Raw genomic sequence first — 18,710 nt, forward strand, 5'->3', positions numbered from 1 at the left:
CGTTTTATATTGTCTTCATGCTGAGTGAATGGTATATCTTTCAAAATGTTTTGCAGTGTTAGTATGAAACGTTTTTGTAACATTTATACAGTAGCCTCTGTCTATACAGTTTGTAAGTTCCATCTTCTAGACTACATATTTAAGAGAACAAAAGGAACACTTGCGATTTATTATTATTATTATTATTATTCAAGGGAAGAAAATTCAGTCTACTAAGCAAAAATTGCCTGATCATGAAACCTGTAATTAAGCGTAAGCGTAAATAATTATTACAGAAACAGAAACGTGGAAGTTGTTTCAGGAAGCCGAAGATAATGAACCAAAAAACCTTTCAGCATAGACAACACTGATTGACTTCACAATAAAACTCACTTGAATAGTATATACAGTTTCCTCCGGATGGATTTCTACATATCAAAATAATATCAGTGGCAGTCGAATTATCCTTCAGCATATTTATTCTCGAGCAGAAGTTTCTGAAATCTCTTTTAAAAAATCACAAATTTTGTAACAAGAAGCTAGGTGCAAAATTTTGGGTTCAGAAGCGACCTTTCTATAGTAATTAAAATCGTAGACGATATAGGAAATAAGATGTAAGACGAACTGTAAGTAGAAAGCTATTCCAAAAATTCATACGTATTCGTAACATGGATCCCACATGCTTTGTTTCAATTCCTAATTAATAATTGTCAATTAACTCAATGAAACTTATATTAAGCGACGCTGCAATTGAGCCTTCGAAAACAGCAATTCTATTACTAACCCAGTACGGGAGATGCTAGTCCTAATCGTGCGATTGCGTGCATTAATACATCTAAATGTGACTGCCCGACATTCCCAAAACCATCCAGGTTACTATTAAAAACCCAAAGCGAGATAAGCAGCGAAACCAACAAAACCAGAATCGGTCCTAAGCATTGCGTACAGCTATATTCTAGTAAACTATATAAATAATCAGATACGTAGAAGTGAGTTAAAAGTAATTGATACATGTTGGTGAAAGATTAACTTCGGGTAAATGCTCGTCTTGAACTTAGTACCACAGGACTTCCTCAATAAATCATCTTAGTAAACGAAAACTTCTTGCTAAATCCGTCGTAGATCCCAAATAAAAGTATTAATGTCTTTGACCAGTTGCAAGTTAAGAACTGTTACGTGATGAAACAGTAACTTTCGAAAGAGTGCGATTATTCTTCAAAAGTTCAAATATAGAGCGTATCTTCCTCTTCGATTCATACTAACAGCTGTGGTATCCCCACAGTTAGAAAAATTGCGGTGAAAGGATAAAGTTAGAATTTTGTATTAATTATACAGTCTCACACAAAAAAGTTTATCCGGGCTATCGCTTCATCTTTACCGATGGCTCCAAGCAGGATGACTTTGTTGGCTGCTTTTGTTCTGGAAGTCCACCGTTCCCGAGTTCAGCTTCATCCCTTCTGTACCGTCTATACCGCAGAATTGGTAGACATTTTGGAAGCTCTTCAGCATGTTCGTCGCCGCCAGCTTCGCGCTATTGTGATCTGCTCTGATTGCAGCAGTGTCCTTCATAGCCTTGCCGATGTCTCGTCTCTGCATTCACTTGTCCAGCAAGTACTACTTCAGTGCCATGGTCTACTTGCTGAGGGCTATGATCTTCAGTTTTGTTGGGTGCCAGGTCATGTTGGCATCCCTGGAAATGAGCTGGCCGACACTGCTGCGAAGGAGGCTGCTCTTCGTGGTCGTCGTTGCCGCCTCCCTGTTTCCAGCACTGATGTTCGTCACGTCTTTTCTCGTCTTCTGCATCAGCGCTGGCAATCATCATGGGATCAGCAGATCAAGAACAAACTCCATGCTGTGAAGCCCCGTTTTGGAGCCTGGTCGTCGAGCTGTCGCCCTTTACGATTGGAAGAGGGAACTTTGGCTCGTCTTCGGATTGGACACGGTCATTTGACACACGGAGACCTTCTACAGAGAACTCCTCCTCCTAACTGTCTCCTTTGGTCAACGCCTGACTATTCATCATCTTGTGGACTGCGTGCCTCGTGCGTCTGTGCGTGTTCAGTTTGGCCTGCCCGCTGACGTCCGACTCTGCTCAGCGATGATCCTGGCATCGTCATGAAGGTGTTCGATTTCTGTGACATCTTCAAGTTTTATCCGGCATTTGACTTTTCTGTGCGTCTCTGTGACTGTACAGTGTTCTGTTACGTGGATGCACCGCTTTTAACGTTTCATGCATTATTTATTATTGTATCTTGTACTTTTCTTTTTCTGCAGTCAGCCTGGTGCTCTGTGTGACTGTTTTAGTGTGTTCCTTATGACCTTCTCTTCTACGGACAGTGTTTTTTAAAGCTGTGTGTGTGTGTGTTTGTGTGTCTTCGCGTTTACTGTGTGTTCTCCTACCTAGTGATGGGTGCTAAAACAGGGTGTCTACTGATACTGGAATTTTGATCCACATACTGGAAAAATCGTGAAACTGATAATTTGTCAAGAATACTTTTTTTTTTTTTTTTTTTTTTTTTTGTAATTGTTTTAATAGTCTTAGAAACAATTTTGTATTCATTGAGACCGTAAAATTTTCCAAAGCAAGAATTGTATACATTTTGTAATGACATTTAAAGCAATCGGTGGAGTGGAGGACTGCGAGGGTAATTTGGATGCCCTTTAAAAAATGTTAAAAAATAATTTGTTTCAAAAAATCAAGGCTAACTAAATTTATTTTTAAAAAATATTCTTTTGAAGGTAAAACAATTACAAACCCGAAATCAAGAGTTTAATTATTCCTAAAGAATTTTAAAAATTCTTTGTAATAGGTCCTGGAATTTTGCTGATATTTATATTGAATATTTTGGAAATATGCTGGAATTTTGAAAATGAAACTCAGTACACACCCTGTAAAAGACCTCCGTCGTCGGCGCACCCACCCCAGCCTTTTCAATTCAATTCAATTCAGCGGATCTAAGGGTTTGGATTTGATGTATTTTGTTGCACAGGATCCAAATTTCGAAACCCAGGATGATTGACTTTTTTACGGGCGAAAAACTTGAGAACTTTTTGATAGGGAAAATACATGTAACAGCAGGGTGGTCCTTATTTCTCAAGTTGTGTATATCTGAGACCGCAACCCTTAATCTTTTTCTTTTTAATGAGAAAAGTGTTCTCTGTAAATTTGAGTTCGTTATGACGACGATAAATGGTGCCGCAAAGACATTTTAATCTTTATAGGAATAGGATTTAGAAAACACTAGTTTCCTATGTTGCTCAATAGATGGCAATACATACACAGATTTAAATTCTTCTATTTAGTTCCATTTTTTGAGTAATTTGGAGCAGATTTATGAACAAAATTAAATTGGAAATAATAAATAAATGTCAAACAATTATTTTTTACGGCCACTTACAACTAAATCGTTCTCTCCTTTGCTTTTAATTACAACTGTTATTGTAAATAAAATAATTTTAGACTACATCTAACATGTATGTGAGTTTTTGAGTTTTGTATTTATGATCTTTTGATATAATTGTTATTTTTAAGGAATTGAACTTTCATTGTGGGTTTTGTATCATATATGATTAAATGAACAAAGTGATTATTATGTATTCGCTGTCTAGTGAAATCAGTTATCGTAGTGGTATTTACCTCGTTGGGTTGTAAGTGAACAGATATTGGGTTATAAGTTACTGTTCAACAGACAAGTACTTGGTGCATTCTTTTATAACATACGAATGTGAAATTACCTGTAAGAGAGAATGCTCCGTTAGCAATTCGTGAAACAGAAATGTTTTTGGTCTAAAGCAAGAATTCCGATCAAGGGTACTCACCACAGCACCGACAAACTCCTTGGATTGTACGAAATGTGACATCGGTTTCAAAAATCAAGTATAGGAAATAGTGAAGGGAAGAGGAGACAAGACATATTTCTTAGATATGTTAGACGATTTATTTGACACAGCGCATGCAAATGCTTTAGACTTAATACAAATTCAGGAGAGGACAAGAAATTCCTTATATCTCAAAGGCAAAAAGGACGACTTGTGAAGTGAGCAAAACGGGTGAATAGTCGATTATCAATTCAAGTGGTGAAGACGAAGATGTAGGCCCTATGCCAAACAGAAAATACAATTCCAATGGAAGGAGTAGATTCTGATGAGATAGTGTCAGGATCTTCGAGAAGAAGAGGGAAAGTACGTTTTATTACTCCACGACTCGTTGTGGCTTTTGATCACTATAAATTGAATGATAGAGCTCCATGCGCATATTAATCGCAACAGCAGAGGCATTGGGGGACATAACTTCTTCTAATACTGGACGCATCAATGGAGCTTGTATTCTTCTTGAACAGAAATTGGAAAAAGATCTTTTATATCTTCAGTGTAGGCATTACATTTTTGAATTGATATTAAAATGTGTATTTGAAAATTGTTTCAGTTTCTTCCGGTCCAGAGGTGCCAATTTTTAAGCGTTTCCAGAAAGAGTGGTCGAGATTTCAACACAATTTTGTTACATGAATTTCTGATCGAAATGTTAATTCAGTTCTTTGCAACATGAAGAAAGATACGCTAGTTTTTGCTGTTCAAAATTTGGAAGTGCAGAGAAGATTACAGAGAACTTTTGGAGCTTACAGTAATGTTTCTAGGAAGTACGCCTCCTGAGGTATTTCTTTGTTTCCCTGGAGCTGTACATAAGGCAAGGTCAATGGGAAAAACCTTATGATGTTTAAAAATATTTCTCTTTAGTAATCAGTTTAAATTAAATGAGCGGGAAGGAGGAGGACTGCGTCAAGTGTGCACTTTTCCTGTTCTAAAAAGCTTGGTTTACTTTGTTGTTCCAGTGCATCTCGTTCACCACATCAAGATTTACAATTTTTGAAGAGCCTTCAAACGTACAAACTCATAAACTCTGATGTCTCGAGAGTGGATTATTGAAGTTTTCCTAACATGTTTGGTACCTCTCAGAGGAGTGTGAGCACTTTTATTTTTTTGACGAGAATGTCAATAATGAACAAAACATAAAATAGCAGAAAAAATTAAAAATAGTGACAGTTCATATGAAACGATGAAGCGATTTGAACTGCACGCTAGTGAAATAGATGATATTGAAGAAAAAGAAATTGCTGATTTTGTGATAGGAAACACGAAGTTCTTCGAAAGGTTTCGGATTTCTACAGGTTTTCTACACCTTGATCCGGTTTGTTGGTCGACAAATGAATTTTTTTCGGGAAAAAAGTAGTTTATAAGCTGCATGTTACAAATGACGCAGCGGAAAGAGCGTAACGTTAATGGAAAATCACAATGCAATTCTAACTAAAAATGAAGAACAGAAACAATTCCTTTGTAAGTGGTGAAAGACTATAGAAACTTGTTTCTAGGATGTGGAAAAGCTACCTTGCGTAAAAAGTAAAACTTATCGTTAAGTCGATTTACAATTCAAATATATTTTTTGTCAATTTTTTGGAATATCAGCCACTATTATTAATTTTTTTACTTGTATTTATTAGCTGATTGATTTCTAACTCATGTAAATTTTATTAACAAAGCAAGTGGCATGAGAAACAGATCCAAATATATTTTCCAGAGTGGTTCATAATACTGTGCATTACCATAAGTACTATATGTACGGACGATGATCATGATGCTTGTAGCTTATTGCCTGATAACCAACCGACTGTATTTGAAACACAGTCAATTCTGAATTACAGAGGAAAGCTTTATATTGTCCTATTTATATTTGTGATAATTATTATACGTTTATTGACAAATAGTAAATCGAGTGCCATTGAAATTCAAATGGGTTTCTTTTTGCAGAAATCAACTGCTTTGCGGCACGGGTTAACGTTGATGGATTTTTGTGAAATTTTGTGTATGATGTTTTTATTACCAAACTAAAAGAAATAGGGGGTGAGGCGGAAGAAATTCGAAAATTTATTTTTTTCCCATATACCTAAGGACCACCCTAATGTAACAGTCATATAAAAATGCAAAAGTTCTGTACAGCGAACCGCAGGGTATGGATTCTATGTATTTTGGCACAGAAAATCCAACTTTCGAAACCCTAGGACGACTAACCATGTCAGTTTTTATATGGACGAAAAATTTCAGCGATTTTGGCTAGGGATGACGCAAGTTTTTCGCCCATAAAACAAAACTGACAGTCGTCGTAAGATTTCGATACTTGGGTGGGTTGCTGAAATGAAGGACATTCCCGAAGCTGTTCAAGTCTAACTTCAACTCCAGTCGTCCTGAGAGTTGGAAGGCGTGAAAATAACATGTCAAAATGATTGATATTAATCCAGATGACATATGAATCCAAATTTTTACAGAAGGGGACATGGCAACTGATCCAGGAACTCGCGAGGTCACGTCACTCTTCGGTATTCCACTTATATTGATGACAGCGCCGAAGACATTGTCCTCATACTCAAATGATAGAATAATCCAATTTCTCTCTCTCTCTCTCTCTCGACAGTCACTTCTTTCTCTAGCAGTTGGAAGATCTCTAAACTACTAAAGCATGTATGCAAAATGATGTATTTTATAGTCTGTCAGAAAGTTGTGCAATGTCTTCGGTTTCGGTCGCATAAACAATTGTTGGAAATGGATTATCAGTTGAGAAGGGAGGACATGACGTTTACTTTTGATTCTATAACTGGCATAAATTTTCTAAGCTAGTTCCCAGTGAAAGTGTAATCCAATCATCCTTAAGTAACCAACGAACATTTTCGGGTCCCTTAGCCTCACCCCTCCCTCTTGAAAGATGGTCTGTGAGAGCGTGAGGTACGCGACTTTTCTTCTTGTATGAGCTACCATATGGATACACATTCAAACATGACGTCCTCCCGGCTTTGTGCTTAAATATCACAAATTTCCTCGAACAATTTTTTCGCAGAATTGCATCAGTTGAGGCCTTACTCATTGACCTGCGAGCTAGCGTGATCTTTTTCCTCCCAGACTTGTTTGTATGGAGATATAAAACTTTTGCCTACCGAACACCAGTGCAATCCTTGGGTAATTTTCTACAAAGAATCATGTCTGTATGTATCTGTGACTCCTCAAATATTACGGATCACTGAGATGTTGAGTACCGTCTTGATCGTTATCAAACAAAGGAGCAAACGTGGAGATCTGTTAAGTGCACTGAATGTTTTCTGTTATAAAACCAGATCTATCACCATTGGTTCCAAGCAGTTTTAATTTATTTGTAGATAGTTATCCGGATGCCCTGTCTTTAGTCCTTTAGCAAGCTAAAATGCATAGTGGAAGGGATTCATCCTTTTCCAAAGAAACAATACCCAGTATTTGTTTTGGAAGGGCCCAAAAAGAAATTTAGGGAGTTTTTAAATTTTAAATAGCACAATCAAAAGATCTTTTCCTTACGAAGGTAATAGATGAGCATTTTCACCAATATGATTTATTCTACTTATTATACAATACTATGTAACTGAAGCATGGAAAGATAATTCTTTCCTGATTTTCATCATCTAACTAACTTCATGATTATAAACTTCTAATGAAATCACAAATCTATATTCTAAAATTCTTTAAGTCAATATGAAAGATCGAGAATTTGAATCAAAAGTAAAACAGCTTTCGGGGAAGGGGGAGGAAGGAAAGAAATAAATTAAGTACATCTCATCAGAACTTTAACCAGGTTTTGATATAGATAGAAACTGGATTTTAAATACAGTTTTGATACAAAGCCGAAGCTAGTTTTGTTAGGTTATATTGGATTGAACTCCTTAAACAGGAATAAGTTTTCAGTAAAAAGAAGACCAAATTGAAACCGGCATGCTTAAAAACATCCTTTCCTCCCTGAAAATTGCACGGGTTTCAGTAAAAAGGCCAAAACTATTTCCGAGAAAACGGAAACTGGTTTCGGCGAAAAACTGAACATACTTATGTGGTCTAAAATATTGATTAGAACTAAGGATTTATGTTGCTGACAGGTGTAGAGAGACTTCTAAATAATAATAATAATAATAATAATAATAATAATAATAATAATAATAGATTGTGTAAGAAGTTCTCAGTTCAGTTTGTACCATGTAAATGCCAAATCATATCTTTACCTCAGGTATAGTCACGCTCTACGAACCATCCTTTAATCACGTAGCTCTACCATCTAAAGCAGGAGACAGCGTACTTTCTTGCTGCTAATGACTTGGTCCTTGAAAATACTCGATTGTTGCCATATCACCCCAATAAACAAAAAACGTTTAGCTGGGGAAGCTCGAGGTGTGCGCTAAATTGCAGCATACCATTAGCTACCTATGCTTTCAGCTCAAGGAAGATAAACAAGTGGGTTGGGCCAGGCCGGGAGTAATAGCAGCTGAAGTATAGTATTATAACTTTTTTTTACTTAAGTACTGTGTGTTGCTTTAATTACTAAAAGTCTTAAAAATACTTCTAAAAAATATATTTTCTGTATTTAATGTTTTGTAAATTTCAGGGCTGGGGAGGTGGTTATAATCAAGGAAGTGGTAGCTGGGGCAGTGGAAGTGGTAGCAGTGGAGGCGGAAGCAATTGGGGCAGTGGCCAAGGTGGTTATGGCCAACAGAGTTGGAGTGGTGGTAGTGGGGGAGGCGGAGGCGGCAGTCAGAGTTACGGACAACAAGGATGGAAAGGTGAGTCATGGTATGGTAAATTTATTCAGTGCAAATGCAGTTCCAGAGGTTATTCGGGTTATTAGGTTGCTACTTACAACTTAAAAACTTTTGTTAAATGTAAAACGAATTAGTTATCAAAAATTATAACACACACAACCGGAGGGGCTAACTTAATGAAATTCAGGATTTAAAATATTCGATTGGTTCGCAAATCTAACCTCGGGAGCATATTATTGCACCGGCGCCGGCTTACGATGCCGGTGCAATAATATACTCCTTAGTCCTATGAATTTCACATTTTGCTTAGTTTACTTTCCTAAATGTTAAGATTTTTCACTGCTTTGTGGAAATCTGGATTTCCATGACCATGTTGGGATTTATATGATCAATATGAAATAACATATCAAACTAATTACTTGTGGATGGTAGTATAAGCAGATTATTTTCGGAACAGCTAGTCTTGGCGCGAAGCTAGTCAGCGAGCTGGAACATGGGAGATAAAATACTGTCACGTAATGAGTTGCGCATACTGAAAGCGTGCGTGAGAGCTGTTAGCCACTTGTTTTTGTGCTGTTATAGAAACGTTATGCTGTGCGACTCGATTCAGAGGTGCACGTACGAATGCACACAGCTGTTCCGAAAATATATCTATAATAATTAGGCCAGTGTATTTTCGTAGTGTTAATGGACTTAAAGGTGTTTATTTTGGTGTGTTAAGATTTAACCCGAAGTGTCATAACGTGTGTTTTGTAACGTAAGATGCGATGTCCAGGAAGGGAAGTGCTGTAAATGAACTATTGTCCACTTTGAAGTGAGAGTTTCGAATCCAAAAACAAGTTATCCATATATAGAATCAAATGCATTAGACACACAAAATCTACTGTTAATAACTCATACTCGGGTAAAGGAGTAATGGAGAGAAATCTGTTGATGTACTTTGTATAGGGTGGCAACAAACCTGGGAGTCAGGAAATTTTGTTAAGTTAGTAAATTTCGAAGAAATGGTAAGCAAATCTTGAAAATTACTTCTTACCACAAATATACAAAAATTTCGGTGAACATTTATTCTTTTAATATAACTTTTCTTTTTTCACTTCATCAAAAATATAAGTATCAAATAATACACATTATTGTGATAAGCTTTGCAACAGCACTTTCAAACTTTCGCCGAGATTACAGAAAAAAGATATCCAGTTCCTTACCAGAGGGTAGCGTTCCCAAAACCGATGCAACGTTCCCTCTTTGTACTGCCATACTGATGCGTTGTAGTAGAAAAGAGGCTGCTCTAGCGTCTCCTGACGATAAATCGATGACCGACTTCTTTTATAAAGTTAAGGCCTTCGGGACCCCATGAACCACCTGATTCGATAGCCATAGCGACAAAATGATATTTGTCGAGTAAATTCCTGTACTTCTTGCGTTTTTCTGTTTCCCAGCAAGCAGCCACGTTGCCAGCTTGTTTTGAGGAAGGATGTAGATTTGAAGGGGCGAAGGTGTCGGAACAAGTAAAATCCCATAGAAGTGCTTTTCCTTTCTTCCACGGTATTAGGGTCATACCATCTGGCCTCTTGCCGTCTGCACCCCAACGGTTCACAATTAGAAGGAATGCCTGCTGAAATTAGTGCCCTCATGATAATGTCGTTGACGGGGCGTGAATGTCTGCCCGCAGTATTGGCACAGGAGAGTCCATGAAGGCCCTTGTTTACGACACTTCTACAGAAAGGACATCTGAGTTGCTCGCAAACATCTGCTCCCAAACGCAGTGCACTGGCAATTCGTAAACTGTCATTGGGAAGATGTAATCCTAAAGAAGGTGACGGGATAGCATGGAGCCAAGCGCCTGCTTCTGGACACGATGTAACTAGGAATCTTGCCTTCTAGGTTATCGGATGACTGAAGTAGAGCTGAAAAGTGATGATTTATAAGAGGATCGTCCCAAGAGGATTGTAGTCCTCTCTTATCAAGATCAGGGGGATCTGATCCTACTATAGATGACCACTTAGCAGTGCTATCATTGATATCCGAATCCAATACTAGGCTAAGATCTTGTTGGAGAATGGTTTCGATCAATGGCTTAGAGCCATAGAATGAAGACAGAAAGGATGAAATAGCCAGGTCCATGGCGCGGCGAATGCCGAGACCTGCGTGGTTAATAGGGAGGGACGTCTGCAACCAAGAGTTATTGTTGAGTGAACAATTCAGAATAGATTGTAGACCGGTTTTCAAGGTGTTGTCATAGCATTCCAGTAGATCAGCATCCCGCCAAGGAGCACAGCGAAGAAAGTATAGCAGCCTTGGCATGGACAATGAGGCACATAGTAGGTAAAAGGCAGAGTGAGCTGAAATCAAGGAAAGACATGTAAAGAAGAATTCTGATTTAGAAATTTTGTCTCAATATTGTTCGTCTTGCCTCATTAGATAATGCTGCTCCTAATAAGTTGGCGTCATCTGTCGAAATTCTTTGAATCCCAGGCGCGGCTTCGTCAAACAGCTTGAAGAGGCTATTAGACTGCTCATTGGAGACTCCGAGAAAGCTGACCTCACATTTGGAGAAATTCATTTGCAATCCGATCTCCTTAGCCGGTCTACGGATCATTTCTAATGTCTCTAGTACTGTATCCTTGTCTCCAGCTATAGTCCCGTCATCCAAATACCATATGTTCAGTTCCGTATTGATACTTTTCTTTGCTACGAAAGATTAAGAATATAAGAACATCAAAAAGATTAAACTGCACAATTTCTCGTCAGAAACGTTACAGGTGTTTTTCCGACTTACTGTCGCCAGCCGAACTGATAAGAAAAACTGCAACACTTTTGATAGTGTGAAATGTGTGAGAAAGCCAGACGACCCAACCACTTACTTCAGAATTGCCAGATATGTTTTGTGTACGAACTTTTCTTACACGAACATATGGACCTACAATAATTTTATTCCATAATTCATTAAAATTGGTTGGAAATGTTGATTTCAGATTGCAGGTAGGCTATTACTCCAAGAAACACTGGATAATTATGTAGATTGATGTCGCCAGAATAGTGTAAGTTACTCAGTGCAATTGTACTATATTATCACTCATCTGCTTTATAGTAGTATTTCATAAATTATCTGGCAATCCGTTAATGATCCGGGAAATTCCTCTTCTGGCAAGCCAAGTCATACCCAACTTGGGAGAACGCTTCTTGTTCTCAAGTTAGTGTATTCTCCAAGGCTTCTATATTTTTTCTCTCACTTTTTCCCCTAACATGATGGACTATAGCCGTTTTTCCAGCAGTAACACAGGAAGACTACGAATAGGGAAAAAAAAGTGATTTAGTACAGTCTCGATACTACTACCACCAGATACACTACTACTGCAAAGAATAGCTCAGCCTAACGCCGTGTGCGTGGGTTTTCTCGGGGTTCTCCCGTTTCCTCCCACTTTCTTCATTCCACCATTTCATTCATTCCTCATTATCACCGTCTCCTTTAGCCTAACCGGCATAACCGTGGGACGTAAAACTCAAAATTTCATTTCATTTCAATAGCTCAGCCGCCCTGTACTTAATTTCACTCGTTTTTAGTCTTTCAGAATTGCTGTTGATTTGCTAATGAGAAGCATACGCATAAATTTGTATCCAAAATCACATCATACAACCACCCATTTTTTCAGGGGATATATCCGTATGTTAAATATGTTAACTTTGAAGTTGAATGTGTTTTTTTAAAATCATAAGATACTTATGAAACAAGCATTTTAAGCATATATTCTCAACGTAGTCGACATGGGATTTACTCTTCTGTTAAGAACGATGGCCATTTAGCAACAAAGAATCTGCCTTAGAGGGTGAAGAAAACAGTAAATTCATTATCACAGAAAACTGATAAATAAAATGCGTCCTTTGCGTCAAAAGTAAAAGAAAGTGAGTCAGAATGAATACTGCATCGCAACACAGTTTAATTATCTTAGTCCATTTTGAACGTTAAGTGCCGATGAAGCTATCAGTACCAAACTTCAAGAAAAGCACCATCAGACACTAAAGTAAACATTCTTATTTTCAGGATCTGGCTACAATCAGCAGGGAAGTGGCTATGGCCAGAGTGGTTATGGCAACCAGCAGGGTTATGGTAGTCAGGGCTACAGTAGTGGCAGTGGAGGTTACGGTGGAAGTGGCAGCACGGGTGGTGGAGGTAGTGGCAGTGGAGGATATGGCGGAAATTGGAACCAACAGTATTACGGACAGAATAGCTACGGGAGCGGCAATCAGGGATGGAATCAGGTAAATACATATTTGTCTATGTGTGAGTAAATCTTTAAATGCGTTTGTTATTGAAAGAAGCACTCGAACTATAACACGTAATGCTGTCTTAAATTTGATAGAAAAATAAAATCTTTTATCAACCTGTGCTGAATGTCTGCTAGAGCTAGTCGTTGAGAGTAATAGAATGTTTCTTGTTGTTGTGATTTTTAACTACATATTAGAATGGATGAAATTGTTTCATGGGAGATAGTCGTTCACTTCTTGTCAACTATATTTTTGATAGTGTTAAGCTTTGTATGTGTGGCGCAACATGGAATACGCTACACACGTAATTTAACACATTAAGATTAATTATTCATACGCATTGTGCGGAGTACATTTTTGCAGTAAACATATGAAGTTAGTTTGCTGCTCAGAAGCGTATTTGAACGGTCCAGTCTAAAGGAAACTGTGATGCTTAGTATAGTGGGGGTCTGTAATTAAACCTCAGTGATGTTGACGCATTAAATTCACCAATGAAAAATTTGCTACGGCACTTAATGTGCTTTGTCTTTTTCTTTTCTTCGAGATAGGCTTGTCGTGTCTGTGCTCAATCTGCTCAATCTCCAATCCACAGTCTTGAAGAGAAGTTTTGTCTGTTTCCTTTCCTTAGCCTTCGTAGATTCCTCTGCTAAACCAGAGGCGGATCAACACTTAAGTTGGAGAGAAATCTAACCACTGGTGTTTACAGTTATAATCTTATTTAGAAATGTCCCTACGCGGACTTACTTAAACAGCTCATTACAGAAACCATTTTTCCTACAACAGTTCCTTGTTTTAATGTTACATGCAAGTTGTATGGTCTTACTATCTCTTATATTTATTGACAATCTTGTTTTCAACTTCGCAGTGTTACTATCCTGTACCAAAACATTTAGAGAGTCAGTAATGAGTAAATACATTTTCAGGCAATAAAATATTTTCAACATAAACAAACGTCTACCCACTTTTTTTTTTCTTTTTTTTTAAATTTTATTTTCTCCATGGCCGATGGGTGCAAATAAAACCACTTTTATGTATCCTCGAATTAAATCAAATCTTCAAATTGCTTTTTAAGAAAGTAGGGTGAGGAAAAACTGGAAATTCACACGTAAAAGAATTTAGCTAAATTATGTCTGAAGTACCGTATTTATCCGTGTATGCCGCGCACCTTTTTTTTGTACAAAAACGAAGTCAAAAAACAGGGTGCGCGGTATACACGAGGAAATGTAGAATTGATTGAGCCACCAAGCATTTAAAATCACGGAGTTTTTATTAACCTAATAGTGGAATATTGTGAGTAATTTTACAAGAGTAGAAGTTTTATAATATAAAATGACAAGTTACAGCTCATCTTTCTTCTTACATCTACATGATCGGCCGATCACAAAAATGTCGTACATGTACTACCATCTATTGGCCAAGTCTTCCACCATGCACTAGTTTCCAATAAGGATCAATTGATGGCTATTGCAGCTGATGACAATTGACTAGCTTGCAGCGTACTTGGAAATTCTTACTATGGCCACTTTTTGCGCTCAGGCATCCTTTTGTAAATTCATGGCACTAGTGGTATTTGAAGCCCAGTCGGATTTATTATTCTGTGAGGCAGGTACTATTAACATTCATGTACCCCGTGTTACGTTGGTGAGTACCGATATACGGTACCATACATGAAAGTGTGATTTGTGTGGTTTTACGTGCTGTTCTTAAATTGATGTGCACTGCTTATACGAGTTTTTTCAGTTTTAACGTTCCAGAAATTGGGGGGGCGCGGCATACATGCGTAAATACGGTATATCATTTTATGCCGAGTTTCAAATGCTGATTTTGAAATCATACCCAACATTCTATCTAGATTTTCTAAATGAAATTTGTTTTCCACACCATTTTGTATGGAATTGGTACAACAAAGATAATCAAACAATTCATGAATTTCAACCCTTTTAATTAATTTCCGCAATATATCCACGACATACGGTGTGGTTGTAAGTTATTTAAACTTGATGTTCCAGATCGTGAGATCGCCAGGAAAGTGTAGCTTCAACACCATACTTCAGAAGTGAACTAATTCAGTTGTTGAAGACATGTGATTTTGTTGCATGTTTCGATGAATCTCTTAATAAAATGTTTCAAAGGAAGCAGTCGGGATTCTCGAACTTAAGGTCATTCAAATTTCGATATATGGCCCAATGTAAACTTTAAATTTCTGCATACCTTCAGGTCAAATTTCAAGACTTTTCAAATGACCCTGTAATACCTGATATAGGAAGCTGTGGGTTGGTTACTTTCTAAAGCTGCAGTTGAGGTAACTGACTGAAGAATCCTTGAATTTCTAAGAGTTCGGAATATTTTATTTAATCATATTCCAGTGATATTTTGTGTTGGCTCGAAAATAGTAGTTGTTGCCCAGTGAATATTTATCCGATAAACTTCGTATATTCAAAGTCAGGAAGGATAAGAAAGTTTACAGCTAGGCGAGCTATGAGATAGTGTCAGGCATGTTGGAAGAAGGTAAAATGCCTATTCCTATATTTTAAATCATTGTTTCAGAACTTTTCCTTACTGAATTTCGAACTGACGCTCCTGTCTTCTATAATACTAGCGACTGTAAAAAAAAAAAAAAAAAAAAAAAAACCACTGAAGCTTATTAGTTCTTCCAGTTCATGTATGCGAATTGGTGTGGAAATTTAAGAAGATATTCGTGAAAAATCGTTGACATAGATGCCATTAAGAACTGTCAACCAATAAGAGATTGACATTTTAATTTTCGCCGAAATTAGATTTTTTTTTTTTCTTCTTCCGGAAAAGTCATCTTTAAAGTATAAATGGACTAGAGCTCGTGTTTTTGGATCCTAATGTTTGTGCAGGGTCTGATGCATGAGTTATTGAATGATTGGATAGATAGCAGTAGGGAGTTGTGTTCGAATTCAAGTTGAGCCAGTATTTGGATACTTAGTACATTAATCTTCAAATCCAGAAAGGATTTTAATTCAGTGTGGAATGGGTACCAGATAATTTTAAAAACTTTTTAATAGCACGCAGACTTGTATACGATTCAGTAGGTATTTCGGTGATCTTGAAAAAACTATCCATAAGTAAATCCATGATTTATTATGCACGAAATGCTAGTACTTGTTTCTGAGAAGCCGCAAAGAGGAAAAGGAAAAGGAAAAAAAAACTGTAAACAGGGAAAGATCATATTCTAAACGAGCTTAAAGCTGATTTAAAAGAATGTAATATGTGCGGAATATTAATGAGCAGGTAAAAGCGTTTGAGGAAATAAAAAAAATTACATAATACTTCTCTAAAGATTTGTCGGTACCGCAGCCAGTTTTATGTACGTGCATCCATCCACTTTTTCAATGAGACTCCCACTGCCTTTTCCTTTCATATGTAACGAGACTTTCAAGTGACGACAGTTACAGATTAAAGTTTCAGGGATTTTTAACACGCTGCTTTATGTAGAAATTTTTATTAGGTGTTTTTCAATATAATACATCGTATTTATTTTTATATTATTAATTATTCTAGTTGATTAGAGAAGAATATATTAATGTATCATTGTTTTCTTCTTGATCGTAGCTTTCTATGAACATGGTCAAGTGTGTGCCGTTACTGACACATCAGAGAAATTTTCAAAAGATATTCTGGAAAACGGAATAGTTAGGGAATTTTATCCCTTGATTTTTTTTGTACCCACCCCGAATTGAACAACATTAGCTTTCAGGGTAATAGGGTAATAAATGTGAAATAATTTCAGAACCTTTTTCATGATGGAAGAAAGCCAAGTGACGGCAATTCAGTAACCATACATCTTAAGCTTACAATTGCCATCTGATTGACTTACACTCTTCGGAGTCAGCGTAGAATCTGCAACTTCATCAAATAACCTTTTTATCTTGAAAGTTGTTTATTCATAACTTGAATAAGACATTGGTAAGATATTACTGTTGTTCAAAACTTCTATTGTCGAAATGAATTGTCCATAAAATGTTTAGTGGAAGTGAATCTCCATAAAATGTGCGCATAGTATATTTAATTCAGCGTTATGTACAGATCTAACAAGTTTTATTTCGTACATACTTCTGATGCTTTATCCTACAGTGCAGCACATGCAGCAGTGCTTGTTTCAAAAAAAAGGCAAAACTTCTAATAATCCAAAAATCGTAAGACTGCTTATATAAAAGCGGTTCTCATTGAAAGCTGGTAATTTGATATAATTTAATGCGTGCATGTCTTTACAAATGTGCAACATTTTATATATACAGTAGCATATGCTCACATGAAAATTAAGTTATTGCTACTAATTTATGCCACGTAAGATATAGTGAGATGCTTCCCTGTAAAATTAACCTAGTTGCTGTGACTAATCATACAAACACAATTTGCAGGGAAGCAGCGGAGGAGGCTACGGTGGATATGGTCAAAGCCAACAGCAGGGATCGTGGCAGGGAGGATACGGCCAAGGAGGCGGCTATGGTTACAGTCAGCAGGGATATGGAAAATAGTTTTCTACAGAAGGTTCACTTCAACATTCCTTTCTCTGCTTCCACTTTCAGTTCGATTTTTTTTAAAAAAAGAAGAAAGAAAGAAGGAAAAAGTTGTCGAGCAGACATATTAGAACATTTTATTGGCTGATTTTATTACCAAAACAAGTCTTGTATAGATAAAACTTCGTGTGATTTTTCGCAGTGGAAAGTTTCTTCTTAGTGAATGACGTACGAATATTTAATTTGTTAGATGCTCACTTGCGCGTCATACATGTAAGTGATAGTATTGTTACATTGATACTTAACGAATTGTTTTATTGAAATGATATACTGTATCATGATGTAGTAGACATTATTCAAATTTTTATTAAAAATCACAAATTATTTCCTAAATAGTTCTGTTCTTTGTGTAAAAAGTCATTTATATTAGTAAATATAAGGACTTCACATCTAAATGTATTTTATTTTCCTGTTTTTTAAAAGTTGATTACGCCCTTACAAAAGTTAGAACATGATTGTAATACAGGGTTTCTATCGGTCACGAAATCAGAAAACGGTCATGAAAGTAATGAAATTTAGCTTTTGGGTCACGATTTTTTTAAACTGTGAAAATGTAAATACAGATTGGAAAATTTTACTCTATAAAACGTCAAAATTCACCACCAAAAATGTTTATGGTCGGCTTTAGACGCTACCAAATCGCAAGCAAAGTACGTTTCTATCGCATGTAGGAAAATTCGGCCTCATTCATACCCAAATTCGCTCTTGAAAATGTTAGAAAATTTTATGATTGGGTACAGAAGAGGTCACGAAATTTCATTTTGGAATTTTAGTAGATACCCTGTAATAGGAATTATATAGTATTTAGTTTTTATACACCTGGCCAACACCGAATTTCCAGTATTGCTTTTACATAGGCGACTAATAGCTGTCTTGAGCCGTCCCTAGTTTCTCACAAAAAGTTCTGCAAATGTATCACATAAGTCATGAAATCGAATTAAACATATTTGAACTGAAATAATTCACTTAATTGCTAGTGTTGTTTTAATTTTATTATACTTAAAATTCTGTTATTTTCACTAGATCTGATTTGACAAAACGAGTACTTTTTGTTAAACATACCTCTAAATTCGGAAACAGAGCAAGAATATAGTTGCAATATTCATTGGTAATTGGGCTTGTGGTAATACAATTGGGCGCGTTGTGCTTCTTTTTGGCACTTTAAAATAATTTGTATACTCCGGCAAAGATCATCTCAGGATTTCCACTTAGTGTTTTCAATGTGCTTTATGTGCTATAAATGATCGTTTTTATCTTTAACCCATCTAAACTGAAATTAATTTTTTGTCGAATTTAATCTTGGTTCCTGCGAGATTGGTCG

General features: G+C 36.7%; 1 protein-coding gene across 1 annotated transcript in view; it reads left to right on the forward strand.

Moving 5' to 3' along the window:
* The window catches only part of LOC145660574 (heterogeneous nuclear ribonucleoprotein U-like protein 1), an 82,216-nt gene extending 64,734 nt beyond the window's left edge, over window positions 1-17,482 (forward strand). Inside the window, exons 15-17 of the mRNA XM_081725806.1 lie at window positions 8,423-8,597; window positions 12,619-12,836; window positions 17,231-17,482. Of these exons, the coding sequence (XP_081581932.1) occupies window positions 8,423-8,597; window positions 12,619-12,836; window positions 17,231-17,347 (510 nt within the window). The 3' untranslated portion in view covers window positions 17,348-17,482. The remainder of the gene's footprint in view (window positions 1-8,422; window positions 8,598-12,618; window positions 12,837-17,230) is intronic.
* Window positions 17,483-18,710: the final 1,228 nt, after the last annotated feature.

Source organism: Thermobia domestica, chromosome 9 (assembly GCF_964235325.1).
Source record: "Thermobia domestica chromosome 9, izTheDome1.hap1.1, whole genome shotgun sequence".
NCBI classification, from domain to species: Eukaryota; Metazoa; Arthropoda; class Insecta; order Zygentoma; family Lepismatidae; genus Thermobia; species Thermobia domestica.